The following is a 20877-nucleotide window of genomic DNA, read 5'->3' as shown; positions in this document are numbered from 1 at the left end:
GAACTTGCAAAAAAAATTATAAGGTTGAAAGCGCAAAGAACTGTCTGAAGCCACTAAGTTAGATATTATATTTGCCAAAAAAAATTGAAATTTCAAAGAAATTGAGTGCATCAATTAAGATGTCTAGTGGCAATGTTAAATTAGCACAATCTAATTTACTCAGCAGATTATCTTGTGTCTCTCTGACTAAGACATCATTACAGCAGAGATCTTTTCAGATGAATGAACTTTTTGAACAATTTCACCAGCACGTTAGGCACAAACATGTTTTCTTTCAACACCAGACATGCAAATACAACTTTGCTGGAGGCTTTATCCTGAATTCCACATTTACCGAACTTTCCGCACTGATATCCAAGAGAAATTTTGCATGCATAACTGCTTCTCTGCCAAAGGGTACAAGCTACACCAGAAGGATGGGAGACAGGAAGAGCAATGGCATAGTGCATTGTGCATACTTCCACTAAGCTACCAAATGGAAGATAAGCAGTTTAGCCCTGAATGAAATGGGGTGGGGATGCTGAGATCTCAATGCAATCATATTCCAATGGGCACGTTTGGGGACTGTGCAAGTGACAGCACATCCCTACACTTGAATTCACCTGCTAATGACAAACCCAGTATACAAACCCTGGGTTCCAAATAGCTTCTGGTGGACCACATAGCAGAGGGCACCTCCCTACTCTTATCAAAATACAAATTCAGAGTGTATGTACAGACATTTGGGGAGGTCATTGCAAGGTTAGATCAAGTTAAAAATGGCCACCCAATCTAAGTCAGGATAGGAGGGCTAGTGGGGAGGCTGGGAAGATTGGGGTGGACAGCAGCCAAGGTCCACGAGGAAGGGAGGTTGATGGGAATCAGGAAAGTTTGGCAGGATCAGGGGGGAGGGGATAAAGCAGGGTCCAAGAAGGTTTGGCAGGATCAGGGGGCTACTGGGGTCTGCAGGACAGCTTGAAGGAATGAGGCAGTGGCCCAGGGGCTATTTTTAGCCCTCCACCACTGCCCACCTCCAGATGAACACCCCCTCTCCCTCCCACCCCAATTTACTTCAAATCAGCTCCCAGCACTGGCAAACACTGGTAAAACTGGCAGTGGGAATGGCTTGCAGGATGGGGTTTGGGTGGGCTCAGGGACGGACTCATCTACAGGAGAAGGGGGGGCCATCTGGGGAGAGGGACAAGGGGCCTAAAAGTAGCCCAGTGCCATGGGGCGGGTAAAAAAAGGAGGAGTGCAGCCCCAGAGCTGGGTCCAGCAACTGGGCTTTCCCACCCCCAGGGCTGTGCTGGGAACTATACAGAAGTTCTGTTAGATCCGTCTCACCTGACCCATTCTAAGTTAGACAGACTTGAAAGTACACTTAACTTAGATCAGGTCATCCATTTGGAAACCAATCTAAACTTCCTGAACTTACACAGAGTTTGCATTTAGCTCCCTAGTTAGGTTAATGCAAGTGTATGATCTGCACCTGGATAAACTAAGTTAAATCGGGTGGCCTTTTTTAATGCAACCTCTCCCTAACCTCCCCGAACGTCTGCACCTAGCCTGAGGGCAATGGTCTTAAGAATAGAGTCTGTAACTTTATAGCATTTCCAAAGTAGTTGACATGGAACTTTTAAAACAGGCATTTTACCCTCAATTTCATGTTTACAGATGTACAGACTATGCTTACATAAAACACTTACAAATACACCACACACACACTTACAATTCGTCTCAAGTATGTACTGCACAGAGACAAAGATACCGCATTTATTTTCATAAGTGTAAACTCATCATTCAAGATTATTGCAACAAAACAAAGAACAGGTGATATGACCATTTATATGAAACGTAGATAAATGCAATATACTCTGTCATATTGCATGTTTGATTTATAAACTTCCATTTTATACCTTTTTTTAATTTTCTCTTTTTGATTTAAATGGCTGCATTTCTCTCCGCCTCATCTCAGCTCCATTTGTCTCGGTCTCTCAACACAGACTTATCTGTCGATCTCTGACCCACCGCAGCAAGGTATGCTATATCCAAGTGGTATAATCAGTGAATGAGAATGTTTTGACGCTCACTGGATTCACCACACACTGGATACCTAAAACCATTTATTCAGATTACTTGAGGGATATACTGTCACAAGACAAGTTGATGAACAGGCCTGCAAGGCTGGCACAATTTAGGTTTTGCAAACGTGCTCATCAAAAACTGGAAGCGCACACACCCAATTCAAAAGCTGAATGCTGTATTTCCTGGTCGATGTCACCTTCAAATAAATCCAGTACCATCACAGCCACCAAAAACTAACATTTGAGGAAATACATGAGCATTTTACTGTGCACTCTTAAAACAAGCAGCCTTGTGTTAGGCGAGTAATAAGCATGACTGTACCCTAAACTTTGTGCTCCAATTCCCTAAGCCAAAGTATTCGGTGTAGCAATTGTCATCTATCACATGCCAAGACTATAAGAGCTCTTTGGCGCAAAGTAGCATGTAAAGCAGAAAGCATAACAGAACTTAAATCCCCTTCCTCCTGCCCCTGTCCCCTAGCCCAGCAAGGGTTCTAGGTACTATCACAAAATAAGGCAGGAGTGGCCAACCTGTGCCATGTAAGTGGCATGGGCAGCTTCTGCATGTGGCACACAGCAGACCAGGGGGGAGATAGGCAGCAGAGTAACGGAAGGAGCAGAAAGCAGAGCAGCAGATTGGCCAGGGAGTGAGGGCAAGGGGCAGAAAGCAAAGCAGCAAGTGAAGGGGATCATAGTGGCACTCAAGGAGGGTGTACAGCTAGTTTGTGACATGCCTGCCAAAAAAGCTGGCCCCTAAAGATAATGATGACAACAACAACAGGGCTCAAATGTATGCAGGGGAAAAGCTAAGCTCATGCACAAGGAGTACAATTACCACCCATCCTAGAAATTCAAAGCTAAGAACTGTTAGTGAGAAGCTCCTCAGTTAGTTGCAATCAAGTTGACAGTCCACAGTGGGAAGGTTTGTAAGATCCCTAGATAAGGGCCAAACTCAGACTTATTTAAAGATTAGACCAAGAATTGTAACAGCAGAGTGAAGTAGCCTTGGCAATGAGATCAGACACAGAAATCTGACAGTTTTTTTATGGAATACTGTTTAATACATTCTGTATTTCTGCTTCACTGCCCCCTCTATCCTCTTTATAGAGAAATTAATGTCCTGTACAGACTAATCTAGTACTCCAATCTATAGAAAGTATCGATCTCTAGGCTGGGATGCTATATACACAAGTCAATTAACACTGTTTCAATAGGCTCCGTATGTTACTTCTGCAGTACAGTCTGGCCTGGGAAAGTAGAGTCTCAAGGGCAGTCAGACAAGCCGAGTTCTCTAAGTGAAATCTCATGCTTCTGCCTCACTGCAAGGGTAACTTGCCAGTTATAAAAGGGATTTTGCTGAAAAACAAAACTATCTTGCCATAACATATGCTGTGTATGTGTCTAATAGCAAACTACATATTTAAAACAGTAGGAAAACAGACAGGTAACTGTTTTCCTTTGGTGTAAACCTTCATATAATGAGAATCTCGACAGAGAAATCCACAGAAAAAGATATTGGAAAAAAGGAGGAGGGGGGGTGGGACAGAAAAACAAAGGGAAAGCAAGATTCATGCAGGGTTTTACATATTATGTCCTGAACTCTGACACATTGCCTGTGCCAACTGCTTCTTGAAGCCCAAAAGTGCAGGCAGAGTGAGGTAGACGGTAGCCATCAAATTTGCCAATTTTTGTTTTCAACATAATTTTTCATTAAAAAACCCCTCCAACATCTATACCTGAACAGGTTAAGAATATGTGTCTATTCAATTATCAGCTGTCAGGGTCACCTCTCAAAGTACTTTTCAGTACCCCTTTGAACTGAAACCAAAAAGCACAAAAAATAGGGCTGAAACCAATGGCATAACATGGGGTGGGCAGCCAGGCACATGTCCTAGATACAACCTAAAGAGAAAGGAACCAGGACACAGAAAGGATGCCTCACCCTGGAGCTACTGTCTACCTCACTCTGCCTGCACTTTTGGGCTTCAAGAAGCAGTTGGTACAAGAAATGTGTCAGAGTTCAGGACATTCAGGGAACTGTAGTTCTGCAGAATGGCATGGACTTCACTGATGCTAGGGAATGAATTGATCCCACTTTTTGCTGCCAAAAATCAGCATTTTTTTGTTTTCTGGACGTGCTTCGGCACAAAAAGTAAGATAAAAGTTCCCCCTCCTGCCAGTAGCAGCAAATTCCACTGCCTTTTTAAAGAATAAGTCCCTGCACATCTTGCATCAGCTGCTGGCTGCTGTTCCTACACCTACAAGTCAGAAGGTACGAGAGGAGACAGGGGAGGATGAGAGAAGACTGCTCAGGGTGCATTTTTTTCATGCTATGCCTCTGGCTTAAACAACTACAAAAAGCCAACTAGTCCAGCTGCCTGTTCAAGGAAGGAACTTCCCTGTTTGAACCATCCTACATAAATGTATGTCTAACCTGGTCTTGAAAACTTCCAGCCATGGTGATTCCACCATCTCTCTATGTAGTCTGTGTACCTAGGGGACAGATCATAACCAACCTCTTTACAACAATCCTTCAAGTGTTTCAAGACTGTTAACAAACCCTCCCCCTCATTCTTCTCTAAATTAAATAATCCCAATTTTTCCTTAGCATGTTTCCTATGCCTCTAATTATTTTTGCTGCTCTCTACTAGACATTTTCCATTTTGTCCATACCTTTCTTGAAATGTGGTCACCCAAACTGGGCAGATGAAGCCCCATCTGAATAGCATGAAAGAATCATGTCCTGTGATTTGCACATGATATTCTTGTCAATGTACCCCTGTCATTGGCTTTTTGTGGGGCAGGGGTTCAACAATAACACACTAGCCACTCATTCAGCTTGGGCTCCAACATAAGCCTCAGGCCCTTTTCTTCTAGTACAACATCCTAGCCAGTTGCCCCCCAATATGTATTACGTGACTGTTCTGTCCTAAGCACAGAGTTCTGAACTCGTCTTTTCCTGAATCTCACACAATTTATTCAGGCCACTTTTCCAAGTATTTTGAAGCAGCATGAAGTAGTTTTGAATCCTAATTCTGTTCTCCAAAGCATCTGCTACTGCACCCAGCATAGTATCATCTGCAAATGTACTAAGAGTGCACTCAATTCCATCTTCCAAGTCATTAAAGATACAAATACTTGTGGTTCTACTGTATCTGGATGGTTACTTGGCTTACGCTGCTTACTAGGCAAAGGTTGCCAAATTAAGGAGGACCTACTCCACTGCCTTCTGCAGCTTTTACTTCAAAGGGTGCTGTTTTTCCATTCAACATGAGCTCATCAACAGCCCCACATAGATGATTGGAGAAGTGGTGCCCTTTGAAATAAAAACAGCAGCAAACACCTAGACCACCTTAGGGGCCTTGACACGTGTTTGCTGTGGCTCTGTATCCCCATTACTTCATAGGCTCTCATTTTTGCAAGGGGATCAGGAACCCTAAACCCCCAAAGTATTCAGGTTCTTTGGTATTAAAGTACCAGACCTACAACAGACCCCTGCACAAACCCCACTTAATCCCTCTCCTCACTTAGAAATCACACCTTTTACTCTCTAAGCAAGATAATCTAACCAGCTATGAACCCACTTTACAGTACTTTCATCTAAACCAGAGCTGTCCAACTTCAGTGTGGTCAGGTGCCACATGCAACCACACTCCAGGATCCCCACAGCTGCACAATCTGCATCAGCGGCATATGGCACCTTCCCCACAGCCTGTATGCAAGTTCTGCCAGTGGCATATGACTCCCCCTCACCTCCTGCTGCACAGGCAGTACATGAACCCCTGGGCCCTCCCCCACCATGTGGCAGTGGGAGAGGCAGCCACCAGGGCCCATGGGCTGCAGCTTAAGTACTCGATGGCTACAAGCAGCCCGCAAGCCACCAGCTGGACAGCCATGATCTAGACTGGATTGTCTTAGCTTACCTAGGAGAACATCATGGGAAACCATATAGAAGGCCTTTACTGAAGTCAAGGTATTTCACATCCCCTACTCTCCCCATCCTCAAAACCAGTCACCTGATGACGTTTTATAAATAATAATACTTTACTATTCTTTTTATCAGCCAAAACCATTTAGTCCCTGTTTACTCCAGGTCTTAAGTCTCCATGAATCTGAAAGTCTGTGTTTCAGATCCAAGCATGATTTCATGAAAGTTGTTTTAAAAACAGCCTGGCTTTGTCTCTACCAATCAAATTAATCAGGATTAAAATAAAGTTAGTTGAAACCATATATTGTAACAGAATTCACTACTACAGACAGGAAAAGTAATTCCTGTCTCTACTAGATAGGGAAACCAAGCTAAAACATGCTAACCATGTTCAGAATTAACAATGGCTGCAGGTAACATTGTTCTCAACTTACTGTAGAAATAGACTTTAAAAAAACATACCATTTCTATACAACCTTATGGACTCCAGAAAGTATTCTCTTACCAAAGTGGCTCACAGTGGGATATGCTGATGACAAATGCCTCTCCTGTCTGGCCAGAAAGTGTGCGTCCACTCTTATCTATAATGGTTCCAGAAACCTAAATACCAAAAGGAGTGGAAGGGGGAGGGGAAGAAACAGGATTAAAAATTAAAGCATGTTAAAAAATGCTGCACTCAAAAAGCAAACAAAAATATTGAATAGCACTCTACTCAAAACCAGAGCAAGCCAAACTTCTCTCCCGTACAGCCCCCAACACTTCCCCCTATGCAACCTCTAATGGAGATAAACCTATGACCAAACAGCTCAACAAACTTGTGGTTATCAGCCAAGAATCCTAACAATAAGTCTTCCACACCCTCTGCCTTAAGTATGATTGTAAGCCCCAACTTTGCAAAGCACTTTACATGAATAGATCCTTAGGACCAAACGGAACCTCATTTAAGCCATAAAATATTAGGGGGCTTGGACTATAAACTCTTTGGTTCTGGCATCTGGCTCTCTCCCTACCTGCCATCCATGGAGTCTACAGGCTCACAAAGAGTTGTGTAAAGAAAAATAACACTTAGATTTCAAGTACACTCTCTGACTAAAACAGAGCGCTATGGCATTTATACACATACATTTTCATGCCCAGATGCACCCAAGTTGGAGCACACTCAATTAATCAAGTCTGTTCTGCATATAAGCAGATGCGCATGGCGCTGCATTGCTTGCAGTTGTATAAGCAGCGAAATGCGCATCAGTACGGAGAAAATGGCAGTGGTGCGCTTTTGAACTAAAACACTTGCTAAGTGTTTTAGTTCTAAAGTGGACCACTGCCATTTTCTGCGCGTTGACATGCATTTTGCCACTTATACAATTGTAAGCAATGCAGCACCAGGCACTTTTCAACGCTGCAGCACTTGCATGTGTAAAAATGCCCTATGATTATCCAGTCTGAGCTCTTGTATACAAAGGCCACAGAATTTCTCCCAGAAGCTGGATTGAAGTGCAGTCTTTTAGGAGGATATCTAATTGTATCTTAAAGACTCCAAATGAGAACAAGTTTATCATTGTTATTGGTATGCTTTTCCTGTGTTTAAATGAACCTAACCTCCAGAAAATTGCAGGTTGAAGGTACAATGCAGACAGATTGAAGGTAGAACATGTCTAACTGAATGTCTAACTTGCAGCTTGCCTGTCTTCATAATAAGTCTAAGAACATCCCCACCACCACCCCGTCAGATCCCTTTTCCACACTAGTGCCTACACACAAATGACAGTCACATTCCAGGCTTCTCTTCAGTGAACCGAATAGACTGAGCACATTAAGCTTCACATTGTAAGGATCAACACAGTCTGTACGACAAATGCTTCATATTTCCTAAGGATATTAAGATAAGTTTGGCAGTTCAAAACAGTCCGTTGTAAAAAGACAAGCTGCCTTTGCTGCATGTGTTATACTGCATATGTTTTTCTATTAAATAAAAATAACACTACATTCCATCCCATACCAGTTACGAATCCTCAGTAATTAAAGTAAAATGTTTTGTGCTTACAAATATTGGCTTGGGTTTATATTCTTCTTCAAACAGTTTCCGGAGAGCAAAGAGAGCTGCCTGTGAAATAACAATATCACAAAAAGTTACCAGAACTTCTTTTTTGCTTCTTTTTCTTTTCCCTCAATAGCTTTTTTACAACCTACTGTAAAAAGCTGCACTACATTATTCTGGAATTTGTTTCATGAAGGCCAGCACCACAGGTAGATGGGGGGAAATATGTCAGAGTAACTAGGAGGTCTAAGGCTGTTTACTCTTGCAGGCTGACAGAGTTCCAGCCTGTTTTGGGTTGGGAAAACAGGACTTAGGGGGTGTCATGCATGCACACACATGCACATGGCCAGCAATATGGGGGTGGGGGGGCAGAGATAGCCAGCAGCTGAACCTGTGGCCTGGTGAGCAAAGGGGGCAGAGGGAGCTCTGATTTTCCATGATTTAAAAAAAAAAAAAAAAAAAAAAAAAAAAAATCCACAGAGCCAGATTTTGTGCTGCAAGAGGAGTGGCAGCTGCCATGGTTCCAGGAGGCAAATAATATTTCTGTCAACAAATGTGTGGCCCCACAGACAGCCCTGAAGGCCAGATGATACAGTTCCACGCACTGGCCTGTGGACTGGCTCCATGAGACTCATCCAGCCTATGGACCAGAAGAATTGACAGCCCTGATCAAGAAAGCTTTGATCATTTTAAAAACAGCACTGGCAAATAAAAGACATGAAGAAGAACTTCTTTCAGATTATGTGTTATGATCTACAAACTGTCATTAAATATTACAAGGACAATAATACAAACAGAAGAGTAAAGATCTTTTTTATGTGTTTAATAACTAATGTCTGCTAAGCTCTTTCTGGCCACTGCTGTCCTTCCTTCTGCTGAAATGTCCTTCCTTCTGCTTAAATTTTATCTATGCATTTCACAAAACTGTGAAATTACCTAAGAAGTATTCTCCAAAATCTCACCTTTGCATTGGCTGTATCAAATATAGTTTCCACTAACAAGATATCAACTCCTCCATCCAAAAGTCCTTTGGCTTGTTCTTGGTAAGCTTCAACCAGCTCATCAAAAGCTGTAAAATGAAATAAGCATTATTTGATGTAGCTTTAGCTGGAGGAGCCTTCTGTATGGGGCTATTATGAAAATTACAACAAAACTAAGTTACGGTACTTACTAATGTTCCTATAGTCCGGTCTCTCCACTGAGGGGGACAGTGATAGTGTCCTGTTTGTAGGACCCATAGCTCCAGCCACATATCTCTTACACCCTAAAAAGAAGAGGAGAAGGTAGAAAGAAAGAAATTAGACTCATTTCTGGTCAGATAATCATATCACTGTAACACACAACATCAATGCAAAATAGTGGATTGACTTCAGCACCTCCTGTTCCAAAAGCATAGGTCCCCTGCTTCTGAGGTAAAGGTGGTTCTTATTTAACACCGGGCAGAAGATAGTTAGCACCACACAGGTAAGTAGATTTGATTTTTACCAAGTAAGAGAGGAAATGTTACATACTCATACACAGTACCATAGCAAGCAAGTGGGGTGCCAGTGGCACCCTTGCACCATCCTGGGGTAGGTGGGCCATAAAAAAGCAGCTGCTCCTGAAGCCACACAATAGCAATCGCAATAGCGGCAGCACCACAAGTCACTGCTGCTCCTGTGCTCTGGGTGCCTGACTGCATTCCTATGCTGCTACTCAGGCATTGGTACACCATACAACAGTGAGCCATCACATCAGTGCATTCTTAAGTCTCAGTTAATTATTTTTACATGCACAGCACAGACCTATACAGAGAAATTCTAAAGCAAAGACAGAGAGAAGCTGTAAAAATTATTACAAAGATTAAGTTAGGAAACAATTATCTAGACAATCCAATGACTGGCTAATAAGCAGGGGACAGTTTGGTGTTAGAAGGTGATAATTAGCACCCTGCTGATTCAGCCCTTTACTACAGGAACTAGAGTAGCATCTTACAAATCTAGATAGCATGCAATGAAAAAAAAAAAAAATCACTGCTGCTTTTGGATTCTCAGAGAACAACCCGGAGCATCGCTGCTCCCAGATGCAGTCAAGCACATCACCTATGGTAACAAGTGTTCCAGGGCTTGTAATGAGACAAACAAACATGGAAAGGAAGCATTTGAATTAAAAAGAAAAAAGTCCATGCTGTTCACCTGTAAGAGCAGTTACATCATCAGCCGCTTTTCTGGCCACCTGCGCTGAGATTCTGTTTAACCGATAAACCTGAAACAGTGACAGCCAGTTACTTTGTGCTAACAGAAAAGGTCAGTCTCATATATTATGGCTCTTCTTCAAAGAAAACTAGCAAAGCAGCTTACTGCAATAACGCTCCCCTAAACAAGCATGCAGTGCATTCTAAGCATGCATGTATTTGTCTTGCCTAAAGTAAGCACTACAGAAAACCTTAAGCATCAGAAAAGTGCTTTGTTATATGAAGCTCTAAAGGGCACTGCAGGGGTGCGATTATATGAGATGAATCCCACTCCACCATGCATCTCTGGTTAAAACTAGTTTATGGGGAAGTGACTGAGGGCTCCTTCTGTAAACTACTAAACATTCTTCACTCCCACTAAGACTGGAAAGAGCTGAAGATCAGCTGGAATGATGGGAGGTCCAAAGAGGATAAATGTCAGCTTATTTAAAAAGGGGGGAAAAAATCAACTCATTTTAATACATATTTCCAAGTGTTACTGAGCTGCTAAAATAAAGTTAAAAATGAAACAACCTCAAGGAAAATCATGATAAACCTGAGCTCAAAAGAATCCTATGTACTGCTTTAATAATGTTCTGTCCTACTTGTAATGTACAAAGGCAATATTCAAGTACACCACACATTTCCACTGTGGCACCTAATGAAATTGGAAACACTGAAGCAGAATGTTCCTGTTTGCAGAACAAGACCCTTCTGTATATATTCAAATAAACTATGACAAATGGTTACTGCCTGTGCCTCTATCGACAGCTGTCACAGTGCAGCTGTCACACAACCTCCTTTGCAACAATGGAAGTAGGCTACAAATAAATTTGTGATATTTCTCTCCCAAGTAGCAAAGACCTCAAGAACCTTATCTGTACACCCAGGTTCTGTACATCTGTACACTGTACACAGCGTGCACTTAGCAGTCAACATGAACCTGATGGACTTTGGGACTAGGGTAACCTTAGCTGCTGGGACAAAAAAGAAATTTTTATTAACATCTTGATGCACAAGTAGTATAAAATTTTTACCAAATCCTCCAGCCCATAGTCAGCCTGCGCAACTCTGGTGCTGCTGAAAGTGTTTGTTTCAATGATATCAGCACCTGACAGCAAATACTCCTGCAAACAAACAAGCAAATAAATAAATAAATAAGTAAAACAAAAATAGAGTCTTAAGGACCCAGAATAAGGATAAGGAGACTGGATTCCCCAACACTATTTCCTTCTAACATTTGTCTAATTTCGTTGAAAGCTATGAAGTAAAATTCCCTTTTCATTCATGGCATGCCAAATCCTGCAGTCCCAACTCAAATACTACTCCTACTGTTTTGAGAATGTGTTGCACACAGTGAGGACTGCTACATATGTGCAGTGCTTTAATATCAGAATTATACTTCATATTAAGATTATGTAATTAAGACCCTGATCCAGGTATGTAGACAAGTATAAACCTAACTTTAAGCATGCAAACTGTCTCCTTGAAGTGCCTAAAGTTACACATGTACTTAGGTATCTGAAAAAAAAAAAAAAAAAGAACCAAGAACTATTCAAGTTTTATACAAGTTATAAAACACAGGTGCAAAAATCAAATTGAATTGAAAGCCACTTGCAAGGTATACTTTCCAATGCAGGGCTGCCTCTTGGCATCCACTATGATTGGATGCAAGACCTCAGCCCTTTGCAAGTGGCAAATTGAAGAGCACATGCACTTATATGGTCAGACTAAGGAGCTGTGACACTGCAAGGACACAGCATGTGCCATGTTGGTTTTAAAAACCTTTTTAATGTAATAAAGTAGTTTAAGAAGAATTAGATTAAAGCAAATTACTGACACTGTCCATCTGTGACCCAGGGACTGATGTTACGCATCCATTATGGATGGTCATAAGCAATCTACTGAATCATATATTGCTTTAATAGACATTATTAGCCTGTTATAAACTAATACAAAATGTACCAGAGCAGTGTTTACCAGCTGAAACTGAAATTCTGGTCTACTTGAAGTGAATGGGAACTTTGCCCCAGCTTACAACAGAGCCAGAAGTTCAGGCTGAATTTTCAAGCAGTGACATGGTGGGAAAAAGCTAATTGCCAGAGGCAAAAAAATATTAGTAGGACTTGCCAGAAGAAACAAGAAAAAGCAGTGTTTAGGTGGTGAGAGAGGTTTAAAAAGTTCAGTAGTGAAGGGAAATCTAGTAACAGTGAAAACAGAGTAGAATGCAGTGGACTAGAATTCCAGGAGGATTTGTGTTTATTAAGGATCATGTCTAAACTAGCAATTACGGCCCAAAACCATGAAGGTATTTAGCCACCTAACTCCTGAAATCAATGAAAGCAGGGTGAAAAATTCCTTTCATGGCCTACAACTTTCTTTAGCTGCTTGAATTTTTATTTCTCCATTTACTTATTGTGTCACAACAACCGTTACCACGAAAGCTCTCTGGTGCACAGATGATGCCATCATGCTTTTAGAACATACATCTTGCACATTTGGGACACAACTAAAATAAATGAACAATTATTCACTCAGAGATTTAAGCATACAAAACTATGCATACAAATATGACTGGCAACAACTGCATTTAGCACTTTTGCTCCTTTAACCTAACGCACACCAGCTATTCATGCACTGGACAGACAAACAGGGAAGATTATTTCACTGGCTTCATTGGGATGTTTGCTACCACAGTTGATCACAATATTAACAAACTAAAAAATTAATCTCTCTAATCTCTCATTTACCATGACTTCAGGTATGATTTGTAACAATGACTGGGGGGGGGGAGTGGATTGTTAAGACAGAAGCATGTTTTTTCCTCCTATTCTGAGAGTGTCCTCATTAACGACAAACATACTTTATTAGAGGAAAAGATGCATATTGTATGATAAAAGGTACACTTAAACCTCCTTTAAGAGCATTTCTTAAATACATGCATACTATTTTATATTTAAAGATTTATGCATTTCAAGCTCTTTTTTTTAAGTGCTTAAAATTACTATATACCAGAACAGTATTAAAATGATAATTTGCTCTAACTGGGAAATCAGCTTTGACTTTTGAAAAATGGCATCTTCCTTTTAGATCTCACTTATCAACCAAAGCACAGGTAAAAACTACTTAGTAAAAACTAAAGGGGTGCCTATTTAAAGGACTCCACTTTTCAAGCAGAGAGAGACAGAGACACAGAGCACTAAAGGGGCATTTTTCAAGTTACTGTCCATAAATACGTTATCCTCCAAGGATTTTGTGAAGCTCTAACATCTTTATAGATCATGCCAAGCCTGCAAATTTCACCAGCTTTCAACCTAGATGGGTTGAAAAAGATTAAGAAATCTGAAGCCCAACATGGAGAATTTCCAGGGTTTGGTGTCAAGTTAGCTCACCTGATAGAGCTTTGACCATTTCCTAGGAACAGCTTCAAACAGCTTTTTTCCTTAACCTCCTCCACAGCACTAGAAAGCTCCCGATTCTCTAAAAAGTGTTACGTTACCAAACAAGTCTTAAGAGACTGAGCATTAAAATAAAACTAAAATACTTAAAAAGTTATCGTTAAAATACTTAAAAGATGACGGGAATCAGAAATAAAAAACCCCAATGAACAGGTTTGAGGTCATATGCAAATATCAATTAGTTATAACACTACCTGAGTACTGCAGCTAGGGAGAATTAAGTTTTGCTATAACTTGGAAAAATTTGGATAATGTAGTGATTTAACAACCATTGGTTACTGCCTTTGACAACTCGCAGATGTCAAGGAAGGTCCTAGAAGGTAGGATAAGGGGAAATATAGTGCCCATGATTTCGTTTTGTTTTTCAAAAGAGGACCCAAGAAACCAGACAGTGGGCAGTAACCACACAGGAAGACACTGGACCATATATACCATCCATCAATTTGTAGCGCACTAGCAAAGGAGCCTCTTGAATAAGTAACATGCTTTTTACTGGTCTGCCACAGGTCAGGTCACCTGACAATTCTTTGGTTCACAATATACAAGTGATACAACCTTCAAATTATTATTTTTTCATTTAAAGGAGACAATCAGTACTAGTCAAACCCCTCAAAAGTACAGTAATACATACAAGAAATAGATTATTTTTTCCCTCTTTAAATCAAGAGATTCAGAAATCATGTAATACCTTGTGAATTTTGTAGATGATGTCAGGCTGAGTTATACTCAGAAGATCATTGTTGCCTTTTAGAGGTTTGGGATGGTCTTGAAATTCTTGCCCTCGGAAGTCCTCTTCTGACAGCGCGTGCTGCTGAATCATGGTTCCCATTCCTCCATCCAAAACCATAATCCGCTCCAGCAAAACAGACTCAATTTCATCTTTTAGGCTTTTTGTGGTATCTACTTGAAAAACAAAGCCAAACAAACTGTAAGGAATTTTGATATTTCTATGCATAGCTTTCATAACTAAGTACTTTTAAGTTAAAGAAGCCCAGCAATCTCAGTAAAAGATTTGTTACTTTATTCTAAACTAACATAAATCAGCCATTGTGCTATGCCTAAAATATGCAATAATTTAACATGAGTGAGAACAGCCTGTGCCTGCAGCTGCATCTGGATGAGCAGGAGACTGCACCCAGGAGGAGCCCCAGGAAACCAGCAAGGAGTTAGTAATAGGGGCAGAGGGAAGGTTGAGGAGCCTCTAGGGTAGCCTCTGTTTCCTTTTCCATAAAGTAAACTGGCAAATCAGTGAAATAATTCATGCTGTTTATCCCCTCATAGACATTCCCTCAAGAGGCCTACTCCTTTGATTTTTACTGCTGCAGAAATCCATTGAAGTGGGAGTTTCAGGGCTGCAGATTTAGCTCCCGCCGCACAGATTCTGGCACAGTCGGATGCAAACGTGTCTCATGACTATTTGTTTGCTGTCAATAATCTAGCCCAACAGTGACCCTGCAGCATTGAAAAGGCCTCCCTGCTTCTTCAAGGCAAAATTAGCTTTTTATTTTGTAAAGCTTCCAACCTAAAGCATTCCTTTATACAGGTTTCCCTCACTATGCTGTACATGCATTCCTGGAAAACGGCACATAACTCAAATTCGCATAAAGAGAACCCACTTTACACTGTAACAAATAGGGATATGTTCCAAGACCTCGACTGTGCTGACCCCCAGACCTATTTCTACCACTTTTACAATACAATTTTGGTACTCACCAACAGCAGACAGTACGGACAAGCACAAGGCACCATCACAATGGGGGTGGCAATTACAGAAACACGTGTCACAGACAACGAGCGAGGAACACAGATCCACACGGGAGACTATATTTTGGTGCGTCACTCCCACAATGCACCACACAAAGCAGCTGACTGTGGGCTTCCCTCACACAGATCACATAAGAGTGAATTTACCTCGCATATAACAACATTTTTGGTATAAAATGGGTCATCGTATAAGAACAAATTCACACATACCAAACCCGCATAAAGTGAGGGAAACCTGTACACAGAAAAATTACCTATCACTGAAATACAAGGTGAAGCTAGAGTAATACACCTATTTGCGATGCTTAAAGAATGACAAAAGCAATTGAGGGTCTGGATCTACACCTCATTACTCAGGAGAGAAGAAAGATCCACATTTACTTCAGTGACTCTGGATAAAAGGTTTTCAACCTCAAATGTAGGTTCTATTAAAAATAAAGATTGGGGCATGGGAGAAGAATAGAAGAAGAGTTAAGAGCACATAAATTAAACAGAAACATGTTGTGAACTCAGGTAAAAATAAAGTGAAAATAATCACTCCAGCTTTTAACAGCTACACTTGAGAAAAAATGCAATATTAAGTAAAAAGAAATTCAGTTTTTCCTACTTTGAGTATATAAACAGGTTATTAGTAATACCAATATCTAAACACCAAAGGTTTCTCTTAATAGTGTCTCCAACCACAGCTACCTTCCCTGCATTCAGACTCTATACTAGGCTTGAAGACAGGAAATAAAGACAATTTCCTACCCCCAAAACATGTCAAACACTACCTACATTTGCACTTTCATTAATAAGCAAAAGCCAACATGTACTATAAGATTTGCACCGCTCTAAAGCTTCTAACATTTTTTTTTGCACAAGAGAAAAAATAGTTTTGTCCCTCTTTATCAACACAGCATGTCCTGGCTCTTCTAATCACTTTCCAACATCCCCAAAATGCAAGCCACTTGGCAGCATGCTGGCACTCCTCAGGGCCTGCTGCATCTTCTTCCTAGCTCTGAAATCCTGCAAGACAAGCTTTCATGTGGGGATGGCCAGATCTTCTGACTGGTAGCAGATGGGACGGAGTCACAGGAACAAACTCTACAATAGATCACAATGCAGGAACAGGCTACAAGGAGAGACAGACTGTCCATATTCTGACAAACTGTCCAAGGAACAGCCCAGAAAGGAAGCAGCACTGGATTTGGAGCCACAGATGGATAAAGGACTATCATCATCCTTTTTTGCTCTTCTGGGGAAAACTGTGGCATAACTGGGAGGTATTTCACGTTATGAACAATAAAATTATTATGTAAGCAGTGAGATGGCTTTAGTTTCAGTGTGGCTACTGCCCTTAGTTCTGGCTCCCATTCCCCTCCCAACTATACATAATCTTAATCAGATTCCAGGCTAAGGGGACACAAACCATACACCAGTGGTTCCCAAATCCCCGACTGGGGAACCTATTTAAGTCAATCCTGGGCTGGTGGGGGATGGGGAGGGTCAGTCTGGGGGAGGGATGGGGCAGGGGCCAGATTGAGGCCCCCGTGGTGAGGGAGGGACAGTGTGGTCATCCAGGAGCAGAGGAAGGTAAGTGGGGCCCCAGCCCAGCCTGGTAGTGGGAGGATTGGAGCCTCAGAGGTCCTCTAGGGGCAGGGGGGCTCCCGCAGCGCACATGCCCCCCATCTCTGTGCGGGGCAGAGGCAACTGCCGCTGGCCACGTGCAGGTGCGGCTCAGCCCAGTGGCGGGATGCACGTGGTGTCTGGCCGCTCCCAGGCCAGCTGCAGCGGGGCTTGGGGCACAAAGTCCAGCCTGAAACAGCAGCTGCCTCTGCCACATAGATTGGGGGGGCCCAAATGAGGGGCAGCTGCAGCAGCGGTGAGGGAGGGATTGGGGTTGGAGCAGGAGCAGGTCCTGCAGCCTGGACGGGGTGGGATGGAGCCAGGAGCAGCTCAGCCAGGGGGCACAAGGAGGGGGAGGCATGCACCCCAGGAGGGCACAGGAGGCACGTGCCCCTGGATCTGCACACAGGGCGAGGCACGCTGCAGCTGCCGCCTAGGGCCAGGCTGTTCCCAGTGGCTGATCTATGCTACGCTCAGGCCAGGCACTGGGAGCAGCCACCCGAAAATTCACTGTAGCCCCCCCTAATCCCCGCTCCCAGTGCCACCACCGCCCATCCCGAGTGCAGTACGGCCCAGCCTCCACCAGGAACAGCCCAGCACAGCATCCCAGCCCCAGCCCACAGCTGCAGCTCGGTGCAGATCCTGGGCGCACAGCCTCCATGCCCTTGGGGAGTGGGGGGCAGGAGGAGAGGAAGGCTGCACTGGGCTGTTCCCAGCAGAGGCTGGGCTGCACTGCGCTTGGGGCAGCAGCAGCACTGGGAGCGGGAGGGGTGGGTGGTGGGGGCTACAGAGAAATTTTGGGTGGCTGCAGCCCCTCCCTCCGCCCCCCAGCCCCGCTCTCAGCCTGGTCCATGCACAGCACGGGCCAGCCCCCACATTGGGAACAGCCCAGCCTGAAGCTGCAGCCTGCCCCGCGTGCAGATCCAGAGGCATGCACCTTCCCATTCCCTCTTGGGGTGTCTGCCTCCCCCTTCTCACGCCCCCTGGACAAGATGCTCATGGCTCCATCCCACCCACCCCAGCTACAGGGCCTGCCCCTGCTCCAGCCCCACTCCCTCCCTCACAGCCATTGAGGGGGTAGGGACAAATTGAGGCCCCAGCAGTGAGGGAGGGAGTGGGGCTAGGGCTAGGGCTTGGGCTAGGGCTGGGGCCTCAATATGCCCCTGCCCCACCCCTTCTACTTCCCCCACCCCTTCCCCCACAGACTTACCTGCTGGGGAGGTGCATCCCCAAATAATTTTTTCCCCTCTCCCTTGATCTGCCCCCCTTCCTTCCCAACAGATTTACCTGCAGGGCTGGGGGGAAGGGGAGGTGGCGGTAGATATCTTGGGTTGCTTTTAAATTCCAAAAGTGATCTCCTATTTAAAAAGGCTGGAGACCACTGCCATATACCCACAACTAGCAAGTTAATCATACTAGTTTTGCATTTCTTATTAAGAGAGAGAAAATGAACCACAGCTAGGATTACAGCATTAGCAACCATTAGTTCGTATTTCATCATAAAGTGCACTCCTGTTAACTGTCAGATCAGTGAACTGATATATAGTTAAATCATTACTGCTACTAAACCACTACTACTATTCCCACAGCCTAGCTCGTTAACCCCAGTGATCACATTAAATGAAAAAGTCACTGGAGGACAGCAGTTTTTGGCTTCCTGGTCCCGTCAATCCAAAACAAATTGTCCTTAGGAGGTCAGGGACAGCAATGGGAGTGAGAAAAAACAATTCTGTTAATAAACCTCTACACCCAGTGCAGGATTCACTGACTTTTCACCCAAATTGTCCTCAAGGTGCTGCTTGAGACTATTGTCATTTAGGAAAAACTAACGCTAGTGTGAGACCTCTTCAGGTCACTGAAACTACTCTCTTTCTGTCATAGGCATCCACATCATATAATCCCAGTCCAAGGATCCCCAAGTAAGTACAGCACCAACACCAGCATAAATTGCACATTACTCTGCAGAAGGGATGCTCTCAGGCCAGCTTGAGGAGCCATATCATGAACACCTGGGAGTCTGGCTCCAAGCACACCCTTCAGTTTAAGTATTTTTTCCCAGAAACTGAGCAAGGGACTGAATGGGAGCCCCACAAGAAGCAGGATGAATTCCTGCAATAAAGGGAAAAAATATTTATAATGGGCACTTTCCATGTGCTCTGATGCATCGGAGCAGATTCGATTAATCGAGTTTGGGAGCATACTAATCAGAACGCTCCAGTGTCACGTATTCAGCATCCCTGTGTTTCAAAATGGTGGAGGGGCACTTTAAAGCTGGTCGAACAAGCCTTAAAGCACCCCCGCTGCCATTTTGAAATGCGGGATACTGAATACACAAGACGCTGTGTGCATTTCAATTAGAGTGGCTCCTGAGCTGCTCCTATTAAAATGCCCCCTACTGCAGAGTACACGTACAGATGCCCTTAGATTCTGCTGATAAAGTTTTAACTCAGTTGCTGACACCATTGCTGCCCCCACCTCCAACATCTTTTGGACTATTACTGTTTGCCCCAGAGGAAGAACCTTTGGCTTGGCTGGAAGGCTAAACCATCTAACCAACAAGGGAAGCCAAGGGACTGGCCAATTCGAACAGCTACAACACCACAGTCAAACAACAAATCTGTTCTGGGGTCTGTTTTCCTGCCTGTTTACTTTCTCTGGCAACACTTCAGAGTCACCTTCTTGGTTGCGTGTGCCTCTTGTAACCATGACAAGGTAAGACATCTAACAAGGTAGTTGCGAACTATTAAAACTGACAGATGGCCTCAAGAAGCAACCCTGAAATTATTTTTGATTTTCAGGTGGATATTGGCCTTTGAAAATCTGTGAAATCTAAGAGATCGGCCTTTAAAACGTGTGCTTCCAAGTCTGCTTAAGCCCCAACACAGGTATTATAACAGATTCGTGAACCAACACAACAAAAGTTTCTCCATTCGTTAAAACAAAGCAAAACCTGTTTGGAATTGGATTTGACCTGCGGGCAAGACAGCAAATAAAACAGAGCAAGAAACTCTTGTTGTGCAAGAGAAAACCCACGTGTAACTGTAACGCAAACAAGAGATCTCCGTGTCTCTCACACACACACACGCACACACGTGTATATTTATGCACGTGCAGGCACACATGCAAGCATACAGGGTGTACAAATGTACATGCAAGGAAGTAGCATGTACACAAGCACACACTAGTACAGCATACACACACACGGAAAGAACATATACACGTGCAAAGAACACAAGCAGCAATACACTATGCACACTAGCAGTTTGTGTACACATGCACACAGTGGCAGCGTGTGAGCACACACGCTAGCGCCACACACCTGCACACACTAGCAGCTTGTACACACACTCACGTGCAGCTGCACCCACGCACACACAGCAGCCATGCACGCACAGGACTCCAAATGCACAGGCACGGACTAACAGCATGCACACACGTGCAAAGCACACACACTAGCAGCCTGTACACACACATGCAGGCATGCACACACAAAGCACATACATGCACGCACTAGCAGCCTACACACGCAAACGCACAGGCACAGCAGCAATGCGCGCACACACACGCCGCATGCATGGACCCCAAGCCGGCGCACGTGAGTTAACCCGCAGCCCGGATTGCATCATTATCGCTGGGCCCCGCAGGTGCCCGCGTCTCGCCGGGGCCGGGCTGGCTGCGATGCGGGACAGGGGCGGAGCACGTGGGCGCCGCGCCGCTCTCCCCCAGCGGCAAAAGTTGGCGGGAAAGGCGCAGCCGGCCCAGCCCGCCCCGCCCCAGAGCTGGCCCGGCCCGGCCCGCGGGGCCGCGCT

The 20877-nt window shown here is 43.7% G+C and overlaps 1 protein-coding gene across 4 annotated transcripts in view; it reads right to left on the bottom strand.

Annotated features, from left to right (window-relative positions):
• The window catches only part of MTR (5-methyltetrahydrofolate-homocysteine methyltransferase), a 104727-nt gene that overhangs the window by 53458 nt on the left and 30392 nt on the right, over positions 1-20877 (bottom strand). For 2 of the 4 annotated variants that reach the window (XM_025213640.1, XM_025213647.1), the window contains 7 exons: positions 14385-14599; positions 11276-11365; positions 10201-10270; positions 9198-9290; positions 8989-9095; positions 8033-8092; positions 6497-6591 (listed from right to left, as the gene is read on the bottom strand). In XM_025213640.1, coding sequence (XP_025069425.1) covers positions 6497-6591; positions 8033-8092; positions 8989-9095; positions 9198-9290; positions 10201-10270; positions 11276-11365; positions 14385-14543 — 674 coding nt within the window. In that variant the 5' untranslated portion in view covers positions 14544-14599. Of the gene's footprint in view, positions 1-6496; positions 6592-8032; positions 8093-8988; positions 9096-9197; positions 9291-10200; positions 10271-11275; positions 11366-14384; positions 14600-19026; positions 19068-20877 lie in introns of those variants that run through there. The other 2 variants (XM_006016364.3, XM_025213646.1) reach the window with 2 other exon arrangements.

Source organism: Alligator sinensis, unplaced genomic scaffold (genome assembly GCF_000455745.1).
Source record: "Alligator sinensis unplaced genomic scaffold, ASM45574v1 scaffold93_2, whole genome shotgun sequence".
Taxonomy (NCBI): Eukaryota; Metazoa; Chordata; order Crocodylia; family Alligatoridae; genus Alligator; species Alligator sinensis.
This window is presented reverse-complemented; position numbering and strand designations above follow the sequence as displayed.